The 20,263-nt window shown below is 48.8% G+C and overlaps 1 protein-coding gene across 1 annotated transcript; it reads left to right on the forward strand.

The window, feature by feature from the left end:
* Nucleotides 1–276: 276 nt before the first annotated feature.
* Nucleotides 277–19,653, forward strand: WNT9B (Wnt family member 9B; the record flags this gene model as incomplete). Its single annotated transcript, XM_083877779.1, has 4 exons — nt 277–356; nt 11,190–11,446; nt 17,677–17,942; nt 19,177–19,653. 4 exons carry the CDS (start codon nt 277–279, stop codon nt 19,651–19,653), a joined length of 1,080 nt encoding a protein of 359 aa, XP_083733905.1.
* Between the last annotated feature and the right edge of the window lie 610 nt (nt 19,654–20,263).

The raw sequence follows: 20,263 nt of genomic DNA on the forward strand, positions 1-20,263 counted from the left end.
AGGGATTCCGGGGGGATGGAGGGACCTGGCGGGGATGGGGGCACCCGGGGGGGATGGAGAGATCCCGCAGGGATGGAGGCACCCAGCGAGGCGCGACCCGTGGCGGCGTCCCCGAGGGCTGGGGGGGCGGCGGGTCCCCAGGGAGCCCCGGGGGTTCCCGGCGGCGGTGGGACGGGACGGGACGGGACGGGACGGGACGGGGCCGCCCCGCCTCCCGCTTAAAGAGCCGCGGCGCCGGGCGGCCCGCAGCGAGCCGGGACCGGCACCGCCCGCACCATGCGCTCCGCCGCCAAACTCAGCCGCATCCTCCTCCTCCTGCTGCTCCTGCCGCCGCCGCCCGCCGCCGCCTACTTCGGGTCAGCACCGCCCGCTACTGGGGACCGGGGGGAGCCACAGGGTCCGTGGGGCCACACCGGCACCCGGGGCGGGGGGACGGAGTGTCCGTGGGGTAGCTCGGGGTGTCCCCGGGACCCGGGAGGAGCAGGAGCGGCCGCGGGACAGCGCCGGGAGGGAGCGCCGAGTGTCCGTGGGGCAGCGCCGGGAGGGAGCGCTGAGTGTCCGTGGGGCAGCGCCGGGGCCGGGCGGGCGCAGCCTCCCGCGGGGCTGACCCGGTCCCTGTCCCTGTCCCTGTCCCGGTCCCGGTCCCGGTGCCCGTCGCTGCGAGTGGTCCCGGCCGAGCCGCGCACCTGCAGCGCCCGGAGCATCCCCCGCACGTCCCGGGGCAGCGCCGGCACCGCGGGGACCGTCCCGGTGGGGCGGGGGGTGCGGGGGCACAGGAGGCTCCCCGAGCTCCGGGGGCCAGCCCGGACAGAGCGGACCAGGGCAGGATTTACCCTGTAAGAGCGGGCTGTGGAAACGGGTGGGAGAGTCTGTGGGCTGGGAGGAAAAGTGGATTCTAGCCCTGAAGGGTGCTCGGGGTGAGAAGCAGCGATCCCTCCCTGCACGCCGCTTCCCTGGGGAATAAGGTGGGAGGATGGGGCTGTCACAGCGACCCAGGGCTCGGCAGGCAGGGCTGGGGGACATGAAGGTGCCGCGGGGCTCCACGGCTGAAATCCAGCCCAGGGACAGAGGCAGAGCTGCTGCTCCAGCCCGGGACACTGCAGGAGCAGAATTACCTGGGCTGGCCCCGCGTTTGTGTCTTCCCCTCGGGTTTTAGTTCGCTTGGGATAAAGGCAAAGATGGGTTTGTGACAGGTTGGGTCAATGCAGAACTTCCCGTGCAGAGTGTTCTGGGGGTTTGTGTCTCGTTTTTGGTGTGAGCTGCTCCTCGGGCAGGATTTGCAGACTCTCATGGTGAGCAGAGCTGTTGGCGAGGGCAGATCAGTGAGGGCAGATCAGACACGAGCATTTGTAATTCAGTGATTGCAGCTCTCAGGGCCGGTCTGTGCTGCCCTGCACACATGGAGGGTCCTGTTCCCTCTCCACTGATCTTCCCACCACACACCAGACTCTTCTTTCTGTTTGCTGGGAAGTGTCTGCTGGCTTGGCACTTCTCACCTAGCACACCACTGGTATTTAATTCCTGCTGCAAAGCTTCCTTAAATCATCTGGATTTTAAATTTATTAATTGTATAATTCAGCCTAATTCACACCAAAGCCCCTGCTGGGGGGGCTCCCCTCTCTCAGTCCCTCAGAGCTGTGTCAGCACTCACTCCATGGAGGACTTGGGCTGCAGGGAGAGTTTGGCTTTCCAGCCACATGTGGCTGTGCCAGGGGAAGTGAATGGATTTGTGCTGCCCTTCCAGATGACACAGAGCTGTCACTGACCACTGCTCGAGCTGGACTCTGTTAAAGCAACCTGAGAGATCCTTTGCTCTGTGTCAGTGATTTATTTGGCACAAGCAGCTTTCTGGGCACATGAAATCTGTGTGTGCTGCGTCTTGACCATGCACAGCTCAGGATCTGAGGCTGTGGGTTTAATTTTCGATGAGGATTTTTTCCCTTGAGGGGTCTGACACAGGTGTGTCCTGTGTATTCTCACCTCTTCATCTGAAACTCAAAAGAAGAAACCCAAGTCTAAAAACTCAGTGAGTTTAGTGGTGATGAGCAGTGTGATGCTTGGGTGCTTTCAGACACAAAACTGAGTTGATAGACTCGAGAGGAACTTGAATATTTTAGAAGTGAATGTTTGATGTGACTTGGTTTGAGAGAAAAACCAATCTCACACCTAAACTGTTCCTGAACTGGAGGGGGCTGGGGGCCCTGGGTCAGTGGTCTGCTTCTAAGTTTAGCAAAGAGGAGAGACCCAGGCGTGTGTGGCAAATATTGGCTTTCCAAACACTTAAAGGAGAAAACCTGCAAAGATGTAAGAACAAGTGAAGGAGGCTTTTGGGTGGCAACATGCAGAGACAGGACCTGAGCCCTTTCTGCTGTGCATGTGGCAAAGGTGAAGTATTGCTGTTCAAAGGGTGAAGGAAATGCCAAGTTTGATTCCATCAGGGCAAAGGTAAAGGATGAAGTGTATGGGATAGTCCAGCAAAAATGGTCCAAGGGCCTGGTAAATGTGCAGCTCACCTTTAAATAGAGAAAACAAAGTTTTGCCAGAGTGAACACAGCATTGCAATGGATAAATTCAGAGAAACCTAGAATGAGGTGGGTTAGAAGGGACCTTTAAAGCCACCCAGTCCCACCCTTGCCATGGGCAGGGACACCTTCCACTGTCCCAGGCTGCTCCAAGCTCTGTCCAGCCTGGCCTTGGACACTGCCAGGGATCCACAGCTGCTCTGGGCACCCTGTGCCAGGGTCTCACCATCCTCACAGGGAAGAATTCCTTCCCCAAATCCCATCTAACCTTGCCCTCTGGCAATGGGAAGCAATTTTTGTATCATGGTTTTAGGACAAGGAGGAGTGTCTTTTAAATGCCAGTAGCTGTGGGCAGAGCTCTGACCCCATTCCCAGAACCTGCAGCTCTTGGCTCACTGGTGTCTGTGGCTGTGCTTGAGCAGGTCCTGAACTCCTGTTGCTGAGTCCATGGGGGTAAATTAAAACCTGCTTTTAGGAGAGGGAGAGAAAATCAGCTCTGTGTGAAAGGTGGCCTGGCTGTTGTTGGGGTGGTGTTGGGCTTGCCTGGCTCTCTGGATGCAGGAATCCAGGAGTGTGCAGCATCCTCTCCTCCTGACTCCCTCTGTGCTGCTTTGGCTTCCACCTTTGCTTCAATCCTCCCCCACCCTGCAGCCTCCTGTGAAGCATTCCCTCCTTTTCATGCTTTTCCTCTCAGGATGTTCAGCTCCTCAGGTGGTGGGAATGTCTCCAGACCTCATTAAAAGCTCTAAGCCTCCTGTTGTCTCCTTGTTCATGTTTCACAAGGTGAAAAGGCATTTAGGATGTGCTGGAGGGCAAAGAGCTTCTCCCAGGGCAGAATCCAGAGCAGACCCACCTCAGGTAGAGAAGGTTGGTGGGGAGGTGGAAGCACCAAAGCTGATCAAAGCCTTCTCCTGGGGAGGCCTCTGTGGAACAGGCTGGGACGTGTCTCATCCATGGGCCAGCCTGGCCCCTGCTCCTTGGGCACATTTCTTTATAGCTCATCCTCAAATACCTGTGGTGGCTGCAGAGTGCCTGGGATCTCACAGGATGTGCTGGCTGGGCTCACAGCCCCTCTTGATTCAGCCCTACCCATGGCATCTGTATTTACTGCTGGATCTGCTCCACCAAAGCCAGTGCCACAGTTTTTGCCCATTTCCTGATGGAAGGATTTTTGGGGCTGTTAGAGGGTAAAACCAGCACTTGACTTGCACAGCTATTGTAGCTGGGCCTTGCATAGTTTTGGAAACAGCATCATGTGTCAAATGATACCTTAAAGTAAATATGATCATCCCCAAAAAAGCTGTCCTCACATCTCCTGTATCCTTCTAGAGGTGTCCAGCAAGCCTTGATTTCCATCCCATTAGCCCAGTTACCCACATTCCATTGTTGTCCTTGGTATTCTTATTGCAGTATTTCCCTGATAAATCTAATGGACCAAATGCACCTCAAATATCGACTCTGGTGTCCAGTTCTGAGTGCTCCTGGAAAGGTTTCTGAGGAAATTTCTCTTCCTGTTGAGCTGATAATTAAATGCTGATATTATTTACAGGCTGCAACATTGTTCCTCATTGCTCCTCTTTCAGGGAGGTTTGCCACAGCATCACTGTTGTCACTGTCAGTCACATAGAATACTGGGGCATTAAAAAAGGGGGAGAAAGAGAAGAAATGGAGAGGGAACAACTTTCAGCTGAGTTTTGGGAAGACTGAGGATGGAGTCTGTGCTGAAACAGCAGAGGGGCTGTGAGGCTGCAGGTGCATTGCAGAGGGAAAGGTTTTAGTGGATGCTTTTTGATTCTCTTCTGCTCCCAGACTCTCTTTAGCCACTATCTCAGTGTAGCACAGGTTCTAAAAACCCATCCCACTGGGTGTTGAGTGTTTCATGCCAGGAATGCTCTGGGGAATGTGGCCAGTCCAGAGTTAGACTGCAGATCTGCTCTCCCCTGTAATGACTGCCCTGGGCTGGGATCAGCCCTGGAACTGCCCTGGGATTGGGATCCACAGGAGATATTCCATGTGGCTGAGCTGGGAGCTGGAAGGAGTCAAAGCAAGGATGTCCAGACTGTGGGAGCCCAGAGCAGGTGAGGATGGAGAGCCCTGTGCAGGAGCCTGAGCTGCTTATTGCTCCTCCTCCCAAACTGGCAGCTCTCCTGTTGTAGGAATTTTATATCCTGTTCTCTGTGGAACCTCAGGAGAATTCTTTTAAAAAAATGAGTCTGGACCTGGACACATCATCTGTTACTGCTCCCAGGCAGGGCTTGCAGCAAACAGCAAACAATCCATCTCAAAGGATTCTGACTCACAACATCGTGTGAACTCATCTGAGGTTTTAATTCAAGCTTTTTTTCGTTGTGAGGAGCAGAAACTTGATAGCAAACCTGAAGGATAACAGGTATAGAGACACCTGCCTGAGGGGCTGAAATGACAACTCTGATGGAGGAAAGTGAAAAGCTTTGATATCAGCTGTTACATCTCAATATTGATTATTGAGATTTATAGTTTACATGCTCTGGGGATTTCTGCCACCTCCTTTGCAGGCAGTGGGGGTACAAAGCAGAGAAATCATCCTGATCAGTCACTCACAGGCCATCCTTTCTGCAGGGACAAATGGGGAGGATTAAATTGTGCTGTTTCTGAAAGGATGAAAACTCTGAGAGCTGCTGGGCACAGAGGGGAGCTGGGCACCTCTGTGCACTGCAGATTGATCCCTCATGCCCCACATCCTCTCAGCCTTTCCTGAAGGCTTCTTGCAGCTCTCTGTGGGGTGGAGATATTCCTGTGGAACATGAAAGGCCCCTGAAATCAGATATGGAGTCCTGTTGTGGGCTGCTTTGATTTTCTCCTTACTTGGGAGAGGTAGGAAAGGCATATTTTTACTGGTTTTTAAGACCTTTCAGATCCAGAGGACACTGGGCATTGCACAGGAACAGGCTCTCATTAAAAGTCTCTTAAGCAGCTGGAATGTGGCTGGAAGGAGATTAAAGGAAATAGATGAATTTAGCAAAGTGCTCAGACAGAAAAGGAGAGAGAAATAAAGTTGGAGATCCTTATTGTTCTTTCAGATTGCGAGCAGGTGTGCATTAATTCAAAGAGTTCACTTTCTTTGCTGTATGATCTGTAGATAATAAACTCTAAATCATCAAAAACGATGCAGTTTGCCTGACTGCAAATATCTGCATATTTTATATTTAATCTTGTACGACTGTTTGCATACTCTGATCTTGCTCAGATCCCGTGTTGGCTCTGCCTTGATAAAATCCAGTTGTGGTGGGAGGCTGCAGAGCCTCCACTCACAGGGCAATGTCTGTGGCTGTCCTGGCTCAGAGAGTGGCTTCTGCTGCCAGCTGTGCCACTGTCACCTGCACAGCCTCGGGCACCTCCTTGAACTCCTCTGCTGCTTGTCTAAACTGAAAGTCCTGTGAGAGATGAGTTTTGGGAGCTCAGTCTATGCTCTGACTGTGAGACTCCTGATCCTGGGAGCCTCCAACACAGTGGTGGAATTATTAATGTAATTTCTATCATTATTTCCTGCTAATATTGCCCTGCCTCAGGTGACAAGTGGGACATTTTGCACAAGGGAGACTGTCACAGAAAGGTGTGTAGCCGAAGTCACTTGGATTGACCAATTTACTGCTTATTCCATTAGCTGTGTTCTGTCCATCTGGTTATTTCTGATCTCCTTTTTAGAGGAAAACCAAGTTACTTTGTGTAAACTTGTTTTAGAGGAAAACCAAGTTACTCCATGGGTTGCAACTTCAGAATTCAACAACAACAACAAATTAAAAAAAAAAAAAAAAAAAAAAATATATATATATATATATATATATATAAAATGTAGGTTTGTGGGTGCAGCTAACTATCTCTGTAGGATGCTGCATTACCTCTTTCAGAATTTAAAGTGTTGCTGGATCCAGTTTTAGGAAGTGTTTTTTCCCATGAAGCTTTTGTTTTGAATGGTGAAAATGATGAATTAGACTTGATAATCTCTGTGTGTGGTCCCAGGCTCTATTTGCTGTGCCCTACTGAGATTGCTCTGGAAATGGAATCAAATTCTTCAAAGATTTTTATGGTGCCTTTCTTCTACAAATATTACCACCCAACATCCTTCAATGCCACCTTCCAAATCCCACTGGCCACTGGTGAGCCAAAGACATCCTTGAGATAATCCCTGTCCAGCACTGTAAAACTCAGGACAAAGGTTGATGTGGCTTCACCACCTTCACCAGCACTGGGTAATAACAAATTGAAGACAAAAGCATGAACATAAGTAGGGTGGCAGACTGAGATGCTCCCTCAGAATCTTTTCCAGCTTCTGGCAGTCTGTGCATCCAGAATTTCCTGTGTCAAATAGTCCCTTTATGGCTTTGTCTTTCATAGTTTGTCTGAATACATGGACACTTCAGTATTCCTTGTACCCTGCATTGAGAAGGGCTTCAAGTTTAATTATAATCTCATTTATCTTAAGTCTAACAATTAATAAATTGTCACAGTTCCCCCTGATTCTTCTATTTTGAAGATCAGAATGAACTTTACTCACTTGGAGGCCAGTCCTGCTTCCACAGCCCTGTGTTCTCCTCCTACCCCTTCTTCTCCTGGTGGGAGCTGTGGAAGGTATCCAGCCTATCTTACACAAGCTGTTTTGGAAGTCTGTCACCTGTACATGTCCCAGCAGACAGGAACATCTGGCTTGTCCTTGGTCTGTGTGTGCAGTGACTCCTTTGGGTTTAAGAGGCCTGACCACCTTCCACACAAGTTGTGCAGACTCTTCTCCACTGTTCTGTATTTAGGGTTTAACTTTTGCCCACCAGTTCTACTCTGGTTTTAGAGTTTCTCTGAGCTTGTCCAGGACAGCTCATCCCTGGTTTGTGCCATTCACCAGATCTCTTGTAAATCTTGCAGATCCCTTGGCCACCTTTTCTCCGTTTCACACAACTTTCAGCAATACCTTTCCACCACATTCTCCCTCCTGCGTCAGTACCTGGATGTGAATCAGACACCCCTGGGCTACAGAAAACTTCACAGTCTTGTCCTTACAGCTGCTACTTAAAATTCATCAAACCGCCCCCCCCCCCCCCCCCCCCAACAAACTGTGTCTGCTCAAGGGCTGAATTTCTGACTTCACATTGACCCGATGGCTCTGGCTTTACACTCCCTGCTCTCCCTGTCCCCCAGGAGAAGGGATTCCTGGATTCTTGGGCAATATCCTGGGCCCTTGGGCTGAGCATGTGTAATGGCAAGAACAAACAGTGAGCAGTTATCTTGCAGTTGTCTGGATTTTCCCCAGCTGAGGTCATACCCTGTGACTCCTCTGGAGTCAGAGCCACCAAACCTCTGCCCTGAGCTCCTGCTGCTTCTGAACTCCTGAGAAAGGGAAGGGCTCAGGGCTGATCACACCTTTCCTAGGAAGGAGATGATTGCTCTAAATAGTCAGTGAAGCCACTGCTGCTGTCTGAAATACCTGACAAGGGATTAAAGATGCTTTAGCTGGAATTTAGGACACTAAAATGAGGATGGAGACTGGCAAGAAGGGAGACCTTTTTGTTCTGGTGCCTTGGGAAGGCTGACCTGAAACAGAGACTGGACAGAGCTAGAGAATAAAGCAGGGATTTATTGAAAGGATAGGATATACCTTGGGCAGGACAGGAGCCTGACCAGAGCTACACCCAAGGTGGACCCAAAATGGACACAAAATGACTGACTGGTCACAAGGCCTTACATTTTTATAAGTTTTGGTCCATTTGCATATTGGGGTTTAATTGTCCAATTCCAGCTGCAGATTGTGAGGTCTCATCCTTCTTTTTCCTCCCTTCAGCCCCCCTTGTTTGTGCTTTTGGGCCTGAAAGTCACAGTTGGTCTTCAGCAGGAAAAGGATTTGTTTTGTGTCCCTGCTCTGTGAAGGGACCTTACCAGCACTTAATCTGAGGCTCAGAACTGTACCCCTAGGTAGCTCAGAATGTGAAAATATGAAAGCTAAAACATAAGGCATTAGTTCTGGAGGGGATTTTAGGGAGGAAGGATGCCTGGCATGGGTGGCAGCTCTGTTGGCACATGGGCAGTCAGTAGTTTGGTACATGGAGTTTGGGAAGGTTGCAGCTGTGGTTTCAAGCAGTGAGTGATTTGTGCTATTATACCAGGCTCTTAAACTCTTCAGTGACACCTCCCACTTCCTTATTTCCCCTCTCTGTGCCGTGAACTTGGAGAACTTTGGTGCCTGGGAGCACTGACACTGCAAAGTGCCTGCATATGGGGAGAAAGTGGCAAAGGGAGAGGAACCACATTCCCTCTCCACTTGTTCACAAATGGACTTTTCTGGGCTGTCAGTGCTGGAATCCCACTACCAGGCAAAGTCCAGGTTCTGGGTGAGGATTGTTATTCTGACATAACAGCAACACTTCTGCTGAGCCCAGCACTGGCCCACTGAGTTGGGTGTTGTCTGAACACCCCTAAATCAGACTTTTGCTGACCTCTGAGCCTGTCCCTGCCTGTGCAAATTTTGGCACATCTTGATCTTCCTGAGCTTCAGAGCTTGTGCCCAGTGTGTGCTGGTGCTCCCAGGGACATCCCACCCTTGTGCACAGGTTGGTTCACCAATGTGTGTTGGGTTTCAAGCACCAGGGTGAGCCAGGCAAAGCCCTCAAAGTGGTTCATCATGGGCTGGTCTCAGTGCCTTGGGTCAATCTCCTGTCCCTCAGGGCACTGTCTCCTTGAGCAGCCTCTGGGCAGGGTTTGGGGCTCTGACCTGTGCAATCTGAGCTGCTCTCTGAAGCTCATCAAGCTGTGTTAATTTGAGTTTCTTAGGCTGAACCTGGCGCTAAAACTGTGTCTCTGTTTCCAGCATTGCCTCTTTATTTTTTGGCTCCTGTTTCTTTCTGTCCCCTAGTTCAGCAGTGACCACAGGAGGCAGAGATTCTTCTCACCCACTTAGTTTCTAAGGTTCAATCCCTGTGTGATCCACAAGGGCTCCAAGGTTCTTGGGTAGTTTCCAGGTCTCTGGGTGAGTCCATGTGTTGGTTAATTGCCTTTGTTCTTAATTACAGATGTGTGAGCACATCTGGGGGTTGTAGGCTCCTGTGAGAATGGGGACAGGGTGCTGTGGGATCAGGTCAGCAATGCTGTCCTGCAATTCCTGTGCCTGGATAGGCTGGGCTGACTACAGGGAGATCCAGAAAATATCTCAGGAACAGCTCAGGAACACACTTTATAAATCTACAACATACAGGATGGGCTCAAATCACAGCTGCAGTGCTTGACTTGCATCCTCCATCATGAAGGAGAAGTGTCCAAAAATAAAGGTTCCAGAATGTTTCCATTGATCTGTCTGGTTTGGGCATTTTTTGGGGCAGGGATTGAGGCTCTCTGTGAGTCTGGATTTGGGAATTAGGTGACACTCCTGGTCACTGCTGCTCTCAGTTTGCAGCCCCCAAATCCTGCATCAAAGTAAAAGAATTTCAAGCTGATTTCAAGCTGAAGATATCAGGCAGGAGAAATATTGTCTTGCCATGGAAAGTGAAACCATTTGTCTCCAATATTTGTGACATTTTTCAGCTGAATTGCATTAACACATAAATGCATTGCCATTGGCTTTGGCAGGACAATTTTATTTGACCTTTCCTGATATTTTTTTTCAGCAAGAATATGTTTTCCAGCAAAACCCATGTTTATAGAGGAAAATGGTCACTGATAATATCCCCCCATTGGCCTCTCCAGGCTGTGGGGTGAGGTACCAGTGCACACAGACCCCGGGAAGGAGCTGGCTCCTGCTTTTTGGAGTCACACAGAACTGTGACACAGTGGGCACAGCCAGGGCTCTGTGTGTGACACTGGCTGTGCTGTGACCCAGGAATGGGTGTTTCATGTTCTCTCCTTGGAGCCAAGAGAACTCCCCATGGGGCTCTGGTGACAACACATGGGATTCTCCTCCTCCCCATGGCATCAGTCTGGGACTTTGCCCTGGTGGGTGGTGGGAATGGGATACCAGATCTAATTAATCTGTACTGATCAATCTTCTGAGCTGGTAAAATGCCCCGACCTGCAGCTTCCTGAATATTCTTCCCTTCTTCACGTTTTCCATGATGGTGATCTTAGAATCATCACAAAATCCCAGACTGGTGTGGGTTGGAATGGACCTTTAGAGAGCACCCAGTCCTGTGCCATGGGCAGGGACACCTCAGGGTGTGGGAAATAGTAAAGGTGAGAGGATTTTCAGGGAGCTGTGAAAGCAGCCCTCAGGAACAGAAAGAGCAGATCACTCAGAGCTGGCTGCAACTGCAAAGTCTGAATCTAGAAAAGTTACAATAGTATAGTAAGCAAAGGCATGAAATAATAGTTTGAGTTTTTAGGTTTGGCTGGGATAGACTTCAAGACTGCAGAGAAATACACTTAGCAAGGTAGTAGAAGGTTTAAAGCTTAATAAAAAAATATTGTGTATTGTTAATAGAAAGCATACAGGCAAGCATTGTTTCAAGCAGGTGTATGTGTGCTTTTAGTGATTAGTTAGAACAGTTGTCTGTAAGCTTTAGTGATATGCTATTGTCTGGAAAGTTTTTAAAATGCCCTATAACAAAGAAATCTTCAGCTGCTGCTGGCAAAACGAGTTGGTCCTACTTGACCCTGAACCATCCCAGGGATGTCTCTGTGAACTCACGGCTTCTCCTGCTTCTCTCTTTCCAGCCTGACCGGGAAAGAAGCTCTGAGCCACTTCCCATCGCTGGGCGCCCCGGGGGGCTCCGGCCCGGGCAAGGGGCACGTCAAGCAGTGCGAGCTGCTGCAGCTGTCCCGCAAACAGAAGCGGCTGTGCCGGAGGGAGCCGGGGCTGGCCGAGACCCTGCGGGACGCGATCCGCCTGGGCATCCTCGAGTGCCAGTTCCAGTTCCGCAGCGAGCGCTGGAACTGCAGCCTGGAGGGCCGGCCCAGCCTGCTCAAGAGAGGTACAAGGTAGTTGGGGTGTGGGGGAAAAACCCTGGGCTGCAGCCCCCGGGATGGGCTGAATTAAATCTCACAGGGAGCAAATCTCAGCTCAGGGCAAGGCTTGGACGCATGGAAGGTCCTAGCAGAGGGAGCTGGGTTGCTGCAGCCCCCTGAAATTCATCTCTGTGCTGGATGTTTGCAGCCAGAGGCAGCACACGGGGAGTGCCGACATCTGTTTCACCCAGATACGGGAGCCGGGCAGGTCGGGCTCCTGTGCCACCAAAAAAGCCTTGTCCTCATTTTCCCAGCATGGTTTGTCAGCGATTGGAAGGTGGGAGGAGGTTCACATCCTTGGCTGGTGGCTTCTCTGAGAGCAGAGCTGCAGACACTGAGCTCCCTCCTCAGCCGGGGTGATGCTGTGGGAAACCGGGGTCAGTGAAAGAAAAAAATCCCTTTAGTGCCTTGGATATTCATGCATGTAAACGTCTGTTATTCTCAAATTTTAAACTTCAAAATTTAAACGGTTTACTGTTTGACAAAGCTATTTATCTGCACATAGACATCTCAGTGCATGTCAGCAAATCTCTCCTAAGACTCTTTTACATAAATTTGGAGAAATTTGGGCACAGTGGACAGAAGACCCATCCAGTGGTTTTTTAGTTTCCCAAAATGCTTTAGATGAAGGAATCATCCTGTAAGGTCTGGATTTGAGGTAGAAGAGAACATAATAAATCCTTCCAGTGCTTGAGAAAAATACAATGAAGATGGACACTGAAATTATTTCTTAATAAAAATTCCCAAAGAATGCATATAGGATTTGCCAGACCTGTCCTGATCCAACCAAAGCCTGAGTGTTACAGAGTTTCAGCCCTTCAATAACTTCTATTAGCACTTACTAAGCTTCAGTCTTCAGATTTATTGAGTTTCAGTCCTTTGATAATGTTTAGCAACTTAATGTTTATTAAAAAAGGACCTGAAAAAGCCAATATTAATTTTGATGAAAATCAATGTTAATTTTAATTAACATTGGGATCGAAACTTTTTAATGTTTCCTTTTAAACTTATCAATTTTTATTACATTAAGCATCAACTTAATATTTTATTAAGTCAGCACATGCAAGACCAGATTTTCTTCATTGCAAGGCTGGACTGTAAATTTTTTAGCAGGCAGTGGAAGGAGCTGCTCGTGATCATTTTGAGTGTCTTTCTCACATCTGCACCTTCATCAACCTCAAAGAACTTGAAAATGACAATTGAATAATCCTCATCTTCAAATAGCTGGAAAGCATTTAATTATCTGGCAGTGGCATGCCTTAACATTTCCATGGGCTCCTGACTGACAAAATAAAATATCACCTGTAATTTCAAACCTGTTTTGGCAGATGGGGATAAGTGTTTGAAAACTTTTATTACACAATCTTAAGGATCAAATGATGATTTAATACAGCCAGGTATGCTGTGTGCACCCCCTGTGTGACAGGACACTTGGCTGGGAGCAATTATTAGTTCTCATTTTCCTTTAGCTTGCAAAGGGGTTTGTTTCTTTCATAAAGAACATTAATGCTTTCAGCTGCCACTTTTGATCTGTTTGTGACATTTGCTGGAACTTTCTTGAAGATTGTTGGTCATGCAACTCTCCCCTGTCAGTCAGATAGTGACAATGCCTTTTAGAAACGTTTAAATCATTTGGTATCTCCATGGTCCTAGAGAAAACATGAAAAAAATACACCTTTTCAGCAGTCCTAAATGGTCTTAAGAGTGCAAGAGTGAAAATGGTCCCTCACAGTGAGATGGGGCATTTTTGTAGCAGGTGAAAAGCCAGACTTAATTTGCAATCACAACTGACAAACTGCTGTGATCTGGATTATCAGTGATTTTGCTGCTTCTAGAGATGCCAAAAAACAAACAAATGAAAAATAAGCCAAAGGTTTTCTGGTTCTTGAAATGCCAGATTTATTTTACCAGTCTGCATAATTTGTTGCTCTTGATAGTTCTCTGGGTACAACTGGGAAACTCCCTTTGCATAACCTGCAGCCTTTCTATGGCCACTGTCACTTATGACAGCTACTACTCCTCGGTGATCCATGCAAAATCCTCCTGCATTCCTCCTCCACTTTTTTAAAGATCCATGGAAAGAGTTTAAATGATTTCAAGCCACCTTGTCTCACAGGGGCAGTTGGTGTCTTTATAAAAACATGTAAAGCAGTGATGACCTTTTGGTGTCCTGGGTGTGCCATTAAGGGCTGCTGAAGTCAGGTAAGGCAGGACTTCATCTCAAACAACTCAGTGATCAGGGGAAATAAATACCTTTAGCAAAGAGGTCAGAGCCAGCCACTCACAAAATCCTTCTTGAGAAATGAGTGCTCTGCAATCCTTCCATCCCTTAATGCATCCCTTTGCCTCCTGCTGGTTGGACTCTGACTTTCCAGCAGTGGTTTCACCCTTGTCATGAGGAATCCAGGAATGGCACAGCAGAGGAGTGGTGACTCACAGACACAGAATTTCCATGATGGGAGATTTGGAGGAGTCAGCTGGACAAAGCCCTGGGCAGCTGGCATTGGAGCCAGGAGGTTGTTCTAAAGAGTCCTTCCATCTTAAATCTTTCTGTACTTCTATAGCTTTTGTTGGTTGGTTGGTTTTGCTCTTGTTTTCAGAGAGATGCCTTCCCCACCTGCTCTGAAATGCTCACACTCCTTCACTACAGCACTGAAAAGCCTCTGACCCTGAGCATCTTCCCTTTGGCAGAGTCACCCCACAGCCAAACTCCTCCTGTCACAATTTCCCCTGTGGTCTGGAGCACACCACAGCTCACAGCACTGGTGCCATTGCAGTCTCCCTGTATTTATAGGCTGCTGAGATAAGAAATCCTCCTGGAGAGCTCAGGGCAAGGCTTGGACACATGGAAGGTCCTAGCAGAGGGAGCTGGTTTGCTGCAGCCTCCTGAAATTCATCTCTGTGCTGGATGTTTGCAGCCAAACTGCCCAGCAGAGACATCTGCCCTCAGATGTTCCCCCTGCACCGAGAGTTTCAGATTCCATTTTGTCCCTGACAGGACACTCAGGGGGGTCAGGGGAATAACCTGTCCCAACCCAGGCCCTGAGAGCCCAGAATTGCCTGTGGTGACAGGAGCTCTGTTGTCACTGTGGGAGGAGAGCTGGCAGGACACATGGAGTAACCTCTGTTCAGGTCCCAGATTGTGCTCCTTGGATCTGATGGCTGCCCATTTGTGGTGTGTCCTCCTGAAAATCCAGCTCCAGCAGCTGCTCTGCCACACTTCCCACAAGGGCTGAAGGACAGCTTTAACTTCCCTCATTTGTTCTGTGAATTAACAATTAAATGGTGATTGATTCCTCATGACAAAGCGGAGGGAATAATCTTAGACTTTTCAGACAAGCATTTGGCAGCCTGGTGATGTTGAAGCTTTGTTTGAAGGAGGAGACTTTTCAAAGTCTGCTGGGTATCTGCAGCTGCTGCTGTCTGCAGTGGCCTGACCACAGCCACGGCCTCTGATTTCCAGTGGGCTGAAAACTGGCCAGGACTTACATGGGGAAACCAAAGCATCTGAAATAGCAGGAGCAGTGTGGTGATCCACAAAGTCAGATTTAGCAGGGACTGTGGAGCCACCGGGGCCTGCTGCCTCCTCATGGCATGGGAAAGGGCCTCTGGAATGCTCTCCTCACTTCTGGGATCAGTGTGTCACAGGGGATGTTCAGAATCTGGCAAGCATTTGGAGATATAGCAGATTTAGGATCTCAAGTGTCAGTTATCCTCTCTTAGCTCCTTTGGAGATGGTTAGACACTGTGTGAAAATGCGTGAGCATCATGCTGCTGTCCACAGCCTGCATTGACCATGTCCCATTCCAGCTTTTACAAAACTTCTGGTGGATTTGGTGCCATTCTTTCATTATTTCTAGAGTACCCTGAGACATTTTGTAGAGGATCATCAACCAGAAAGATTAATTGCAAATTATTGCCCCAGTGGTTATGACAACCAAAATGGTGAGGCAGGAGGCAGATTGTTGGTTGATCTTGTCTCCTCTATATTTCCCTGACTCTCCCCTCCTGTCCATGCTGTTGGTTGATCGTTATCTAAAACTCTGCAGTTCCAAAGAGCTCCTATGAAGTCTATTGAAGTTACTAACAAAGCCTCTCCATTATGTTCATGACTAGTCACATTTTTCATTCTTCTTGCTGGCAACCATCAGGAGAACTCTTTGTCCTGCTCTCCTGGTCATGTTTATGGTGGACATCACTCAGATCTCAGCACTCAGCGTTCTGATCCACTGTTACAGCTGGATGGGGATTCTCTGAGGGAACAGAATGATGGAGAGATTTGAGGTTGGACTTGGTGGATTCTAGAGGTGGCTTCCAACCTTTGCTCAAGGCAGGGCTTAGTGTGAGTCTAGATCAAGTCTTTGTGATTGTCTCTCTCTCTTCCATTATTGGGGAAAAGAGATATTCCTTCTGATTTGGAAGAAAATTTGGAATTTTCCCATGTGGAATATTTGTTTGCTTCATTATGTTTTCTTTCATGTGATGTACAAGTGCTCTGTCTTCCACAAACCAAACTTTTTTCTATTTTGGCTGATCTTATCCATTCCTGCATTCAGAGCTATTGATCAGTCACCTATCTCTCTCTTCCTTGCACTAATTCCTAAATTTTGGGCTTGTTAAGCAATTTCCCATATATAGTTTTTTTTTTTTTTTCCTGCAAATGAACTCTAGAGAAAATATTACAAATATCCCCAGGACTGAATAGGAGAGGAAGTAAACATAAATAAATAAAATATTATAGTGTTTGGGTCAGGTTTGTGTCAATCAGAGTTTCTGAAACTTCTGTGAAGCTCATGGGTATCAATATTCCTATTCCTGTCTGGTCTGATCTCATCTCCACACTGAATTTTCATTCAGTCACCGTGTTTTGTTTCCTGATTAAAATGTCATAGTCACACCATGACCTCAGGGACTGTAGCCAAGACACAATCCTGCTTTGGGGAGGAGAACAGCTTCAGAACACACCCCCACAGTTACTGGGAATAGACAATTTACAGGGAATTCACAAAACCCACACATGTGTGCAAGTTTTCCTTCTTGCCAAGATGTTCTTCAACATGGAACCCTTCCCATTGCAACTATATGTGGTCTTTTCATAGAAAATACCACTACAGTCCCAATTAAAAACATTTTTAAATAACAGGTTGGATTTTATGACACTTTCTCAGTGTCTACAACAGATTTCCTGATTTTATGGCACAACATGGTTTCAATGATGGTCTGTAATTGCACCAATCAGCTCCGTGCTGGGGACAAACAGAGCTTGGTGGCTGTCACTTTGTGCAGTTGGGTGTTTCCCCAGGTCTGTTTGTCTGTTGCCACCCTTCCCTTGTCCACATTGAACAGTCATGGCTGAGACTGGGGTGTCACTGCACTGATCACTTCATCCTGTGTTCCTCTGCTGGGGATGGTGTGGGAACACTGGAGGAGTTTTGTCTCTTGGTACTTCTAATCACTGTGCTTAGGTTTGGCGTGGCAACGTGAGGTTCAGATGGTGGTTGCTGGTGCCTATTTCCCAATGAGCAGCTCTTTTGGAAAGCCTGCTTGAGGAGGCACTCAGGCCAAGCAGTCAGGCCCACATACACCATGGCCAGCTCAGCCAAGAGAGGCAAAAAGGGCCTTTTGTATGATAAATTCCAGCAAAGGTTTATTCCAGCACACCCTAAAGGGGATCAGGGACAAAAGACCAGGACCATGTGGTGGTCAGTGGTCAAGGAGGGGTCAGTGGCCAATGGTGTGAGGGCACAGGTGCCTCAGGCCTTACAGGCTACTGACTTATCATTGTCTTCTGTTTACTGAGTCTAATTGATTGTTTAATTAGAGCCCTGTCCTCATCTGAATATCCCAAAAGGAATCCCCCATGTTGGAGATACACAGGTACAAAGGGCAGGGCAAAGGGCAGTGCCCTGTAGGGGACACGGGGCAGCCACAGGGACACCACAACCCCTGGGGAAACTGGAAAAGGAGAAACCACGAGAACTGGGGGCAAATGGGGAGAGCAGAACTGGGGTAGATCACACAGTGTTGCATGGCACCACGGGGGAAGTCTTTTTTTTCAGCCCAGGTGCAGACTCTGTGGGAGTCCTGGGGATTCCCCTGAGGGGTCCAAAGGATTTAATCCATGGACAGGCAGGACAGGCAGGGAGCTGCCTTTGCCTTTCCTGCCCCTCCCATCTCCCATCCCTGTCCCGTGCAGGTTTTAAGGAGACAGCCTTCCTGTACGCGGTGTCGGCGGCCGCGCTGACGCACTCCCTGGCGCGCGCCTGCAGCGCGGGGCGCATGGAGCGCTGCACCTGCGACGACTCCCCAGGGCTGGAGAACCGCAAGGCCTGGCAGTGGGGCGTCTGCGGGGACAACCTCAAGTACAGCACCAAGTTCCTCAAGAAGTTCCTGGGGCAGAAGAGGATCGGCAAAGACCTGCGGGCCAAGGTGGACATCCACAACACCAACGTGGGCATCAAGGTAGGAGCTGTGCCGATGAGCTTGGGATGGGCTTTGGGCTCGGTGCACATCTTCCATCCTGAGTGTGGGAGGGGTATTCATTGCCCTGCTCACAAACCACACCTGCTCACTCCTGTGTCCTGGGCCCTGTGGTGCTGAGAGGCCCTGGGAAGTGTCCTGAGCTCTCGTGTGAGGACATGCATGTTGAGTGGCAGAGGAGTGTCCCGTGTCCTCCAGTGGTCCCCGGGTGGGTGACAGGGAGACACAGCACAGTGACAGCTGTGAAACCCCATGGCTGAATGACTCCAGGGGTAGTGCCAGGGCCACAGGGGGTTCTGACAGCAGCTGGAGCTTAGAGCATGTGTGAAGCAGATTAAAGACTGAAACTCTTGAGATCAATTATGAGTCTGCAGGTGACTTGCTATGGAACAAGTCCTGTCAGGTTTGGGTCAGAGAGGGCATCAGGCTGAGCATTTTGACCTGTAGGTTACAGGCTACTGACTCATCACTGTCTGCTGTTTACTGAGGCTAACTGGTTGTTTAATTAGAGCACTGTCTTCACTTGAATACACCAAAAGGAATCCACCAGGTTGGAGACACTCAGTTTTATGTTTGACTACTCTTACTGCACCAAACAGAATTAATAAGAACTTATTTAATAACTTATTTGGTATTCAGCTGGTTGTTCTCAGGCTACCCACTGTCTGGTTCACCTGTCAACTCTGTAGCCATTCCTCTGCTTTGGTGGTGGTATTTTATTTTATTTTATATTTTTAGTTTAGTTATATTTTTATTTTATTTTACTTTAAAATTTTATTTTATATTTTTATATTATTATATTATTATACTTTATTCTATTTATTTTTATATTTTTATTTTATATTTTACTTTTAAATTTTATTTTATATTTTTATATTTTTATATTTTAATATATTATTTTTTATTTTTTATTTTTATTTAATATTTTATATTTTTATATTTTAATATTTTTATAGTTTAATTATATTTTTATATTTTTATATTTATTTTTAATTTTTTAAATATTTTTATAATCTTACTTTTATTTAAAAATATTTTCTATTTTAATTTTATTTATATATTTATATTTTTATATTATTTTATTTCAATTAGAAACATTTTTCCCTCCATAGAATAGAAGTAACTGACGTGCTAGGCGCTGTCTGCGATCTGAGGTGTCGCCTCTCCCAGAACCAGGTCCTGGCAGGCAATAACCACCACTCTTCTCCCCCATCAGGCGGTGAAGAACGGCCTCAAAACCACCTGCAAGTGCCACGGCGTGTCGGGCTCGTGCGCGGTCCGGACGTGCTGGAAGCAGCTCTCGCCTTTCCACGAGATCGGGCGGCTCCTGAAGCTGCGCTACGACGACGCCGTCAAGGTGTTCAGCACCAGCAACGACGCCGTGGGGCACTCGGAGCTGGCGGGGCCGCACCGACATGGCCCCGCGGCCCGGCAGCCCGCCCTGCCCCGCCCCACCGACCTGGTGTACGTGGAGGACTCGCCCAGCTTCTGCCGGCCCAGCAAATACTCCCTGGGCACGGCGGGCAGGACCTGCTCCCGCGAGGGGAACTGCGACAGCATGTGCTGCGGCCGCGGCTACAACACCCAGAGCCGCCTGGTCACCTTCTCCTGCCACTGCCAGGTGCAGTGGTGCTGCTACGTGGAGTGCCAGCAGTGCATGCAGGAGGAGGTGGTCTACAGCTGCAAGCAGTAGGGACCGTGCCCCGGGGGCGAGGCGAGGCCAGGGAAGCGGCGCGGGGACAGGGACACGGCTCTGTGCTGCGGGCTGAGGGCAGAGCCGAGCACCAAACGTGCTGGGCTCCTCCAAGCTCGGCGTTGAGATGCTTCCCCCCCTGCATGAGTGGGGAAAACTGGAGGCTTTGTCGGGTGTTGGGTCAGGAAGGAGGGACAGAGAGCCTCTGGAGGGGATGTGGGGACAGCAGAAACCCTGATGCAGCCACAAATGTCCCTGAAGTTCAAGCTTGTATTCAGCTCTGCAAGAATATCCTCCTTCTCCAGCCCTTGGGAGCACTCCTGGAAGTGCATTGGGGTGGTGACATTGGGACACTGAGGGCTCTGCCCTGGCTCCTGCAGAGAGAAGAATGAAGGGACTGTGGAGGCAACAAGCAGAGACTGGCTCCAGGCGTGGCAGGGACAGTCGTGCTCCGAGGCAAAAGGACTCTGGCAGTGGGGGATGCCATTCCCTGGGAGCTGGCTGAGCCCTTCTTGCTGTGAACTCATCAACACTGCTGAATAGTCTCATTTTGGCACAAGAATTGTGCCTCAGAAATACCAGTTTACAAAGGGAGCTCATGTCCATCACC

Source organism: Zosterops lateralis, assembly GCF_965231275.1.
Source record: "Zosterops lateralis genome assembly, chromosome: 24".
NCBI lineage: Eukaryota > Metazoa > Chordata > Aves > Passeriformes > Zosteropidae > Zosterops > Zosterops lateralis.